The sequence below is a fragment of the Oncorhynchus masou genome, chromosome 12, assembly GCF_036934945.1.
Source record: "Oncorhynchus masou masou isolate Uvic2021 chromosome 12, UVic_Omas_1.1, whole genome shotgun sequence".
Classification (NCBI taxonomy): Eukaryota; Metazoa; Chordata; class Actinopteri; order Salmoniformes; family Salmonidae; genus Oncorhynchus; species Oncorhynchus masou.
This window is the reverse complement of record NC_088223.1, coordinates 94565347-94576464: the sequence shown is the minus strand read 5'-3', so window position 1 is coordinate 94576464 and position 11118 is coordinate 94565347. Positions and strand designations below refer to the sequence as shown.

At 42.0% G+C, this 11118-nt stretch overlaps 1 protein-coding gene across 2 annotated transcripts in view; it reads right to left on the bottom strand.

Annotated features, from left to right (window-relative positions):
• The window catches only part of alg9 (ALG9 alpha-1,2-mannosyltransferase), a 59021-nt gene that overhangs the window by 30655 nt on the left and 17248 nt on the right, over window positions 1-11118 (bottom strand). Inside the window, exons 3-5 of one of the 2 annotated variants that reach the window (XM_064982481.1) lie at window positions 2827-2961; window positions 1667-1737; window positions 1493-1581 (exon numbers count right to left, since the gene is read on the bottom strand). In XM_064982481.1, the coding sequence (XP_064838553.1) occupies window positions 1493-1581; window positions 1667-1737; window positions 2827-2961 (295 nt within the window). Of the gene's footprint in view, window positions 1-1492; window positions 1582-1666; window positions 1738-1830; window positions 1852-2826; window positions 2962-11118 lie in introns of those variants that run through there. The other variant, XM_064982482.1, reaches the window with a different exon arrangement.

Below are 11118 nucleotides of genomic sequence, written 5' to 3'. Positions count from 1 at the left end.
GTGAGAGGTGTCAAAGCTCCCATCACAGAGTACTACTCTCTCATTGACATGAAGGATAAATTCACCCAGCTGGAGGTAAGGCAGGTGGAGCTGGAATAGCAGATGAACACACTCCAGTCAACACAAAAACATAGTTCAGCTCAACAACAGCCCCTCAACCAGACCCAGAGTGCTGCAGGTGAAGAGATCTGCACTCTGGAATGTGGTGAGACAACATCAACAGAGAAAAAGAGCAGGAGAGGAACAGACAACTAGAGAAGGAGGTGAAAACGATGACATGTGACAGAGAACAGCCCATTGGAGAGGTGGCCACCCCGCAGAGAAGCCAGCAGAACAGCTCACCTCAGATCCTGACCACAGCCTCAACACCACAGCCCACCTCAGATACTGACCATTGCCTTGACACCACAGGTGCCCAGGTGCCCCCCCCCCACACACACACACACACACACACTGAGAACACACACAAGCCACAGATTGTACTCCTTATGGACTCAAACGGGAAATATATACAAGAAAATAAACTTTTCCCCACACACACACTCTGGTGTCCGAACACCCATCGCCCTAGAACTAGGGTCACCCAGCCACATAACAATACACATAGGCACAAGGGAGTGATTGAAGAGGCGTGATTGAAAAGTGATTGAAAAAGCTTCTTATATTTTCCCCAACGCACAAGTGGTGATCTCTCCACCCTGCTAGAGGCAAAAGAAACGCACACCTATTTAGGCGAGGTGCTGGCTAGTGGAGTAAAACACTTAAACAAAAATATTTCTGTCCAACATTTCAACAGACAAGCTGTCTTCATCTCCACCCTGCTACCATACAGCGGGTTAATGCAAGTATTTTCCTGTGACTGTGCCTCAAAACCAAATGTCTACCTGGCCCACCATCCACCCTGGACTTGACGAGCAGGTCCACCTATACAAGGCAGCAGTGCCCACCAACGCCCGGACCCTGAAGGATATCGCCCTCAACCGTAGCCCCGTCACCTCACACAGGAGCAACAGATCAATAGACACCAGACCAGCGAGACACTCTCCCAGACCTGCGGGACCCCCGGACCCACGCCGAAAGGAACTACATTCCGTCCACAGCACCAGCCACATCCCCACCAATCAACATCCCCCCCAAGTCGACCATGCCCACACCCCATTTAGGCCCCCTCAGATCAGAACTATGCCCCTCCTGCCCACCCCATGCCCCCCACTCTCACAAAGAGGGCCTCAACATGAAAGTCACACATACACCCAGGCCGTGAGCAGGCAAACAGGCCCAACCCCCACACTTACACTAGCCCAAGCCAATCAAATCAAATCAAATAAAATTGTATTTGTCACAGACAGAGATACAGTCAGAGAGGGAGAGACAGAGGAGAGGGAGAGAGATGGAGGGAAGATGAGTGAGGGAAGGAGGGAGGAAGAGGGATGAAAGCAAGAAGGGAGGAAGAGAGATGGAAGGGAGGAAGGGAGATAGGAGTAGCACCCACCTGCTGAGGAGCAGAACATTCCAGAGCTCAGGAGGAGGAAGGCCAGCATCAGACGACCCACATGCAGTCCAAACTTCTTACACACCGCCCTGCAACACACACACACCTACCTTACACTAAAGATAAAATAAGAGACTGACACACACACACACACGAGGAGGGACAGATACTGACTTGTAGAAGTAGAGTTCACAGATGCAGCAGGAGAAGGCCAGGACACAGCGCACAAAGTAGAACACCAGCACCTAAAACAAAACATCACAACCTCACAACCACATAAACATCACAACCACATAAACATCACACAACCACAACTGTGAGTGTGTGTGTGTTGCTACCTTGTTGGTCTGTAGGATGTGTGTGTGTGTGTGGATGTGTTTAACTATACTTGAAAAGTCCCCACAGGAATAGTAAACAAACAAACATTTGTCTAACTGGGGACATTTTGTTAGTCCCTACAAGATCAAATGCTATATGTAAAGGGTTTAGGGTTAAGGTTAGAATTAGGTACAGGGTTAGGAGCTAGTTTTAGGAACTAAAGGTTAGGAGCTAGGGTTAGTTTTAGGAGCTAGGAGCCTAAGGTTAGGAGCTACGGTTACTTTTAGGAGCTAGGGTTAGTTTTAGGAGCTAGGAGCCTAGGGTTAGGATCTAGGGTTACTTTTAGGAGCTAGGGTTAGGTATAGGGTTAGCTTTAGGAGCTAGGGTTAGGGGCTCGGATTAGTTTTAGGAGCTAGGGTTAGGTATAGGGTTAGCTTTAGGAGCTAGGGTTAGGGGCTCGGATTAGTTTTAGGAGCTAGGGTTAAGGTCAGAATGAAATATAGATTATAGATTCGTTTTAGGAGCTAGGGTTAGGGTTAGGGTCTAGGATTAGGTATAGGGTTAGCTTTAGGAGCTAGGGTTAGGGGCTAGGATTAGTTTTAGGAGCTAGGGTTAGTTTTAGGAGCTAGGGTTAGTTTTAGGAGCTAGGGTTAGGTATTGGGTTAGTTTTAGGAGCTAGGGTTAGGTATAGGGTTCGCTTTAGGAGCTAGGGTTAGGGGCTAGGATTAGTTTTAGCAGCTAGGGATAGTTTTAGAAGCTAGGGTTAGTTTTAGGGGCTAGGATTAGTTTTAGCAGCTAGGGATAGTTTTAGGAGCTAGGTTAGGCATAGGGTTAGGAGCTAGGGTTAGGGGCTAGGGTTAGGTATAGGGTTAGGTATAGGGTTAGGAGCTAGGGTTAGGTATAGGGTTAGGAGCTAGGGTTAGGTTTTCGGTCAGGGTTAAGGGAATGCAAATGAATTGTGTTCCCCACACAAGGTTAGTTATACAATACTGTGTGTGTGTGTGTGTCTGTTTTACCTTGTTGGTCTGTAGGATGTGAGAGTGTAGTGAGGCGGGGAGGGCGTGCAGCCACAGATAACCGTAGGAACGGATGGCGTTAAGCGGCGAATACTCCCACGTCTGCATCCCATAGCCATACAACAAGAAGTGCATCTACAGGACAGGAAATTACATTATCAAATTAGTGAGGGAGAGAGAACGGTTTTCTACTGGACAAATGTAGGTGGTTCCCTCTACATTTGATTCCTTGTGTTAGATCACAGTCTCTGAAATACCTGTAGTGGTACAGTCTTCTAAACAGATGCAACCACAGTAGTCTATGTAAAAAGCAGAGACCGAAAAATAAAAAATTCAAAAGCTTCTCAGTTTATCAAAAAAATAAACACGTGAAGAGAAATAGTCACATCTACAGGTTGGGTCCAATTCTGCAAGATGGAATACTGAGAGTAGGTGGACGGCTGAATAAATCTGCTATGACAGAGGAGGCTAAGCTCCCAGCTATTATGTCTAAGGACCTTCGAGTTGCCAGTCTTATTCTTCAGCACATCCACAGAGAAGTTGGAACCTGGGGAGGGAACCAGATGCTTGTGAAGCTACTGCAGAGGTTTGGGATTCCACAAGCTAACTGCAGTAAGACAAATCCTCTCAATCTACTGTATGCAGAAGACTTTATGCTAAAGCTGCAGAGCAGAAAATAGCAGACAATCCTTCGAACGTCGGAATGGATGACTTCGGACCCTTCAAGGTCAAGAGAGAACGGAGTCTGGTGAAAATATACGGTGTGGTCTTTACATGTCTGACAATCAGAGCAGTTCCCAATGAAGTTGCTCACTCTCTTGACACTGATTCTTGTATCAATCCTCTGCGTTGCTTCATCTGCAGAAGAGGTTAGGTGACCATCATGCGATCTGACAATAGGACAAATTTTGTCAGAGCGTAGAGATAGCTGCGTGAGGCCATTGAAGAGGACTGGCCACAGCTTATAGCCTGGTTCCTCTCTCGGTTTCTTCCTAGGTTCTGGCCTTTCTAGGGAGTATTTCCTAGACACCGTGATTCTACACCTGCATTGCTTGCTGTTTGGGGTTTTAGGCTGGGTTTCTGTACAGCACTGAGATATCAGCTGATATCAGTATTATAAATACATTTTATTTGATTATTTGATGATCTGAACCAGACAAAGATATCATGGGGGAAAGTGATCTGTTTCAGCGTTGCCCCTGGATTTTCCCCAGCAGGAAGGAATTGTTTCTTGCCTTATTCTTTTGTCAGCTGTGCAGGAGCATCCTCACTGGCATCGGAAAAGTGGTGTCGCTGTGCTGTCTTCATAGGTCATTAACTTGCAGGCTTGATACTAGTGGTCGAACGATTATGATTTTTCAACGCCGATACAAATTATTGGAGGACCAAAAAAGCCGATACCGATTAAATCGTCTGATTTTTTTTATTTGTAATAATGACAATTACAACAATACTGAATTAACACTTATTTTAACTTAATATAATACATCAATAAAATCAATTTAGCCTCAAATAAATACTGAAACATGTTCAATTTGGTTTAAATAACGCAAAAACAAAGTGTTGGAGAAGAAAGTAATATGTGCCATGTAAAAAGGCTAACGTTTAAGTTCCTTGCTCAGAACATGAGAACATATGAACGTTGGTGGTTCCTTTTAACATGAGACTTCAATATTCCAAGTTAAGAGGTTTTAGGTTGTAGTTAATATAATATTTATAGGACTATTTCTCTCTATACCATTTGTATTTCATATACCTTTGACTAGTGGATGTTCTTATAGGCACTATAGTATTGCCAGTGTAACAGTATAGCTTCCGTCCCCATCCTCGCCCCTACCTGGGCTCGAACCATTGCACAACCTTCAATATATGTCATAATTACGTAAAACTCTGGCAAATTAGTTCGCAATGATAGTTCGCAATGAGCCAGGCAGCCCAAACTGTTGCATATACCCTGACTCTGCGTGCAATGAACGCAAGAGAAATTACACAATTTCACCTGGTTGATATTGCCTGCTAAACTGGATTAGTAGTTCTAACTAGTGATTATGATTGATTGTTTTTATAAGATAAGCTTAATGCTAGCTATCAATTTACCTTGGCTTCTACTGCATTCGCGTAACAGGCAGGCTACTCGTGGAGTGCAATGGTTAGACTAGTTAACTGTGCGGTTGCAAGATTGAAACCCCTGAGCTGACAAGGTGAAAATCTGTCGTTCTGCCTCTGAACAAGGCAGTTAACCCACAGTTCCTTGGCAGTCATTGAAAATAAGAATGTGTTCTTAACTGACTTGCCTAGTAAAATAAAGGTATAAAAATAATAATAATAAATAACAAATCGGAGCCCAAAAAAATACAGATTTCCAAATGCTATGAAAACTTGAAATCGGCCATTCCGATTAAATCGGTCGACCTCTACCTGATACACCTGCTTACCTGAATTGTTAGATATTACTGCACTGTTGGAGCTAGAAACACAAGCATTTCCCTTTTCCCGCAATAACATCTGCATGTGATATATACAATTTTATTTGATTAATGCTGGAAATCTGCTACAGGTCTGTCAATCATTTCCGCTACTTTTGAGCCTTCCCATCTACAATTTCTTCATCCCGGCCGCGCTTCTCTCTACATAGGTCTCTGTGTCAGCTTCACTGGTAGAGTGAACAGTGCCAGCCAAGACGGTCATAGACAATGTCCCCTCTAAGCTCCCTTGGACTCCTGCATGGAAGAAACATGAGCCAGTGACGCTGAACTTTCTAGAGTTTTCCCCTTTAGCTATCACTATCAACGTTTCGTTTTGGGAATTGTGATCGAATCAACGCCATATTAGCCACTTTCGATGTAATATCCCGAAACACAATGAACTAGGCAAGATTTAGTATGCAAAACTAAACTAAACTAAACTAATTCTCTACTATTATTATTCTGACATTTCACGTTCTTAAAATAAAGTGGTGATCCTAACTGAAATAAGACAGGGAATTTTTATTAGATCATCTGTTCACCTACTCTGCATCTCAAAGGCAGTTCGAACCAAAAATCTCAAATTTGGACTCATCAGACCAAAATGACAGATTTCCACCGGTCTAATGTCCATTTCTCATGTTTCTTGGCCTGATTCCCACAGTCTCCTCTAAACAGTTGATATGGAGATGTGTCTGTTACTTGAACTCTGAAGCATTTATTTGGGCTGCAATTTCTGAGGTTGGTAACTCTATTGAACTCTGGGTCTTCCTTTCCTGTGGAGGTCCTCATGAGAGCCAGTTAGCGCTTGATAGTTTTTGGGAGAAACTATAAAATTTCAAGAACTTTTCTGTATTGACTGACCATCATGTCTTAAAGTATTGATGGACTGTCATTTCTCTTTGCTTATTTCAGCTGTTCTTGCCATAAAATGGACTTGGTCTTTTACCAAATAAGGCTATCTTCTGTTAACCAACCTTGTCAAAGCACAACTGATTGGCTCAAACGCATTAAGGAAAGAAATTCCACAAATTCACTTAACAAGGTTCACCTGTTAATTGAAATGAAGTCCAGGTGAAGCTAGTAGAGAGAGTGCCAACCCAAGGCAAATGGTGGCTAATTTGAAGAATATAAAATCTATCTTATATATATATATACACACACACACACACACACACACATATATATTGGTTACTACATGATTCCATATGTGTTATTTCATAGTAGAATAATAGCGAAAACATCAAAAACTATGTAAAAACTAGTAAAAATATAGAAACACCCTGGAATGAGTAGGTGTGTCCAAACTTACTGTATTCCTCAACTTTCCTTATATTAAGCACATTCCTTCGCTTTACAACAGGAGTATAGCCTACCTGGCTAACATGAAAATGAACCGCAGAAAGTGTCCTCTATTCTCTATTTAAGTGCATACAGATGACATGCATTTCTTTCCCTTGCCCCTGAATTATAATGGCCCATTCTAAATCAGAACTAGTTTCACACATATATTATTTTGGTATATGTACAGACAAGATTAAATTGAGAATAGTCTGATGGGTGACAACATTATGACCTGTGAATGATGCATTATCACTTGTGAATGATACCCAGTCTCAGGCAAGAAATAGCACGCCTTTTTTTGTGTGCAAACTTTTAAAATCATAAATCACACACACATGGCCTAGCCCACCGGCCTAACTGTTTTGATACGGTTTATATCACAACTAAAGTGGCTAAATACAGCGTATGTTACCCCTTGGCAGCGTTATCAGAAAGCACCATGATTTTTTTTCCTGCCACCAGAGTATTTTAGCTCCACGGATAAATTATTAGACTGTATGGGTGATTTTAAATACTTGGATGGATCAAAACTTCCTCCAGCTAAATCAAGACAAGACCGAGGTACTTATTGTTGGAGTCAAAGCATAGAGAGAATCTAAAACATTCATGGGAAATAAAGATAAGAGGTGTTATTTTAGATTCTGAACACAGTTTAGAATCACACATCAGGAATGTGACCACAACAGCTTTTTATTACCTGAGGAACATTGCCAAGGTGAGGCTGTTTCTCTCTCAGACTTTTATTACAAGCAGGCTTGACTACTGTAATTTTCTTCTCTCTGGTCTACCCAAGAAAACCATTGGTTAAATGCAAAACATACAGAATGCAGCACAGGTACTGACCAAGACCAGACGGAGAGCACACATTACGCCGGTTTTAAGGTCTCTGCACTGAATGTCTGTGGGTTTAAAAATATATTTTAAGATACTTCAAATCAAATTGTATTTGTCACATACACATGGTTAGCAGATGTTAATGCGAGTGTAGCGAAATGCTTGTGCTTCTAGTTCCGACAATGCAGTAATAACCAACAAGTAATCTAACTAACAATTCCAAAACTACTGTCTTATACACAGTGTAAGGGGATAAAGAATATGTACATAAGGATATATGAATGAGTGATGGTACAGAGCAGCATAGGCAAGATACAGTAGATGGTATCGAGTACAGTATATACATATGGGATGAGTATGTAAACAAAGTGGCATAGTTAAAGTGGCTAGTGAGACATGTATTACATAAAGATGCAGTAGATGATATAGAGTACAGTATATACGTATACATATGATATGAATAATGTAGGGTATGTAAACATTATATTAGGTAGCATTGTTTAAAGTGGCTCGTGATATATTTTACATCATTTCCCATTATTAAAGTGGTTGGAGTTGAGTCAGTGTGTTGGCAGCAGCCACTCAATGTTAGTGGTTGCTGTTTAACAGTCTGATGGCCTTGAGAGAGAAGCTGTTTTTCAGTCTCTCGGTCCCAGCTTTGATGCACCTGTACTGACCTCGCCTTCTGGATGATAGCGGGGTGAACAGGCAGTGGCTCGGGTGGTTGTTGTCCTTGATGATCTTTATGGCCTTCCTGTAACATCAGGTGGTGTAGGTGTGATGTGTATGCCGATGAACTTAAAACTTACTACCCTCTCCACTACTGTTCCATCGATGTGGATAGGGGGGTGTTCCCTCTGCTGTTTCATGAAGTTCACAATCTCTGCTGTTTCCTGAAGTCCACAATCATCTCCTTAGTTTTGTTGACGTTGAGTGTGAGGTTATTTTCCTGACAACACACTCCGAGGGCCCTCACCTCCTCCCTGTAGGCCGTCTCATCGTTGTTGGTAATCAAGCCTACCACTGTTGTGTCGTCCGCAAACTTGATGATTGAGTTGATTGAGTACTTCTGTTGGTTTTTAAGTCAATACATGATTGTGCACCCCAATACATGTCACACATGCTTTTAAGTTACAGTGCATTCGGGAAGCATTCAGACCCCTTGACTTTTATTACGTTACAGCCTTATTCTAAAATTGAATAAATATTTTTTTCCCCCTCAACAATCCACGCACAATACCCCATAATAAAAGCAAAAACAGGTTGAAAAGTTTTAGCAAATGTATTAAAAATTAAAAACAGAAATACCTTATTTACATAAGTATTCAGACCGTATACAATGAGACTCAAAATTCAGCTCAGGTGCATCCAGTTTCCATTGATCATCCTTGAGATGTTTCTACAACTTGATTGGAGTCCACCTGTGGTCAATTCAATTGATTGGACATGCTTTGGAAAGGCACACACCTGTCTATATAAGCGGAAGAAGTTTAGAACCACAAAGACTCTTCCTCGAGCTGGCCGCCCAGCCAAACTGAGCAATCTGTCCTTGGTCAGGGAGGTGACCAAGAACTCAATGGTCACTCTGACATCTCCAGTGTTCCTCTGTGGAGATGGGAGAACCTTCCAGAACTCCACCAATCAGGTCTTTATGGTAGAGTGGCCAGAAGGAAGCCACTCCTCAGTAAAAGGCACAACAGCCTGCTTGGAGTTTGCCAAGATTCTCTGGTCTGATGAAACCAAGATTGAACTTTTTGACCTAAATGCCAAGCATCATGTCTGGAGGAAGCCTTGCACCATACTTATGGTGAAGCATGGTGGTGCCACCATTATGCTGTTTTTCAGCGGCAGTGACTGGGAGACTAGTCAGGATCGAGGGAACGATGAACGGAACATAGTGCAGAGATGCTTGATGAAAACCTGCTCCGGTGCACTCAGAACCTCAGACTGGGGCGAAGGTTTCTATTTGTATTCATATTTATTATGGATCCCCATTAGTTCCTGCCAAAGCACTAGCTACCAAATGCACTGCATTACTTAATTTAGTAGCTAGTGAGCTTTATGGCTAATTGATAAGCTTCTTCCAAAAATCAAGCATTCACTTAGTAATAGCAGAGAATTCCCTCCAGGATCAAGAGCCTTGATGTCAAATATTGTTTTTTTGCATGCAGCAAACTGTGTGGCATTTTTGAATTACTTATTTATATTTATACTATATATTTGTATAGTTTAGGTCAAAGACCGTATAAAATGTTTGCAATGTGATTGTTAGCATTAAGTTAGCATTCTCTATGGGATTGTACATGTACTTGTTAGCATGGCTAACCTTTGGACTACAGAGAAAGGTTTGAAAGCAGCGCCCCTTGTGTTCAGTGCCAGTATTCCAAATTTGGTATGAAGGTATGACAATCTAGATACCGCCGAAGTCTACTTAAAACATATGTTGGTCGCACACTGATGTCAGCGACATCACGTAGCTTTGAGGTTAGAGGGTTGGGCCAGTAACCGAAAGGTTGCTGGTTCGAATACCGGAACCAACAAGATTAAATAAATAAATACATCTGCCACTGTACCCTTGAGCAAGGCACTTAATCCTAATTGCTCCAAGGGTGGCCGTGGCCCCAATCCTTGCGGGTGACTTTAAAAATATATAAATATTTTACCTTTAACTAGGAAAGTGAGTTAACCTCTTACATCTATGGGGCGCTATTTCATTATTGGATAAAAAAACGTGCCCATTTTAAGCGCAATATTTTGTCACAAAAAGATGCTCGACTATGCATAGAATTGACAGCTTTGGAAAGAAAACACTCTGACGTTTCCAAAACTGCAAAGATATTGTCTGTGAGTGCCCCAGGACTGATGCTACAGGCGAAACCAAGATGAAACTTCAAACAGGAAATGAGCAGGATTTTTGAGGCTCTGTTTTTCATTGTCTCCTTATATGGCTGTGAATGCGCAAGGAATGAGCCTGCCCGATCTATCGTTTCCCCAAGGTGTCTGCAGCATTGTGACGTATTTGTAGGCATATCATTGGAAGATTGACCATAAGAGACTACATTTGCCAGGTGTCCGCCCGGTGTCCTCCGTCGAAATTGGTGCGTCATCTTCAGCTGCAAGTCTTTTTCCAAGTGATTCAGAGGAGAAAGTAGACATCCACGAACGATATATCAATGAAGAGATATGTGAAAAACACCTTGAGGATTGATTCTAAACAGCGTTTGCCGTGTTTCAGTCGATATTATGGAGTTCATTTGGAAAAAAGTTTGCCGTTTTGACGACTGAATTTTCGGGTTTTTTTGGTACCCAAACGTGATGTACAAAACGGAGCGATTTCTCCTACACAAAGAATCTTTCAGGAAAAACTGAACATTTGCTATGTAACTGAGAGTCTCCTCATTGAAAACACCCAAAGTTCTTCAAAGGTAAATGATTTTATTTGAATCCTTTTCTGGTTTTTGTGCAAATGTTGCCCGCTAAATGCTACGCTAGCTATCAATACTCTTACACAAATGCTTGTTTTGCTATGGTTGAAAAGCATATTTTGAAAATCTGAGATGACAGTGTTGTTAACAAAAGTCTAAGCTTGAGAGCAAATATATTTATTTCATTTCATTTGCAATTTTCATGAATAGTTAACATTGCGTTA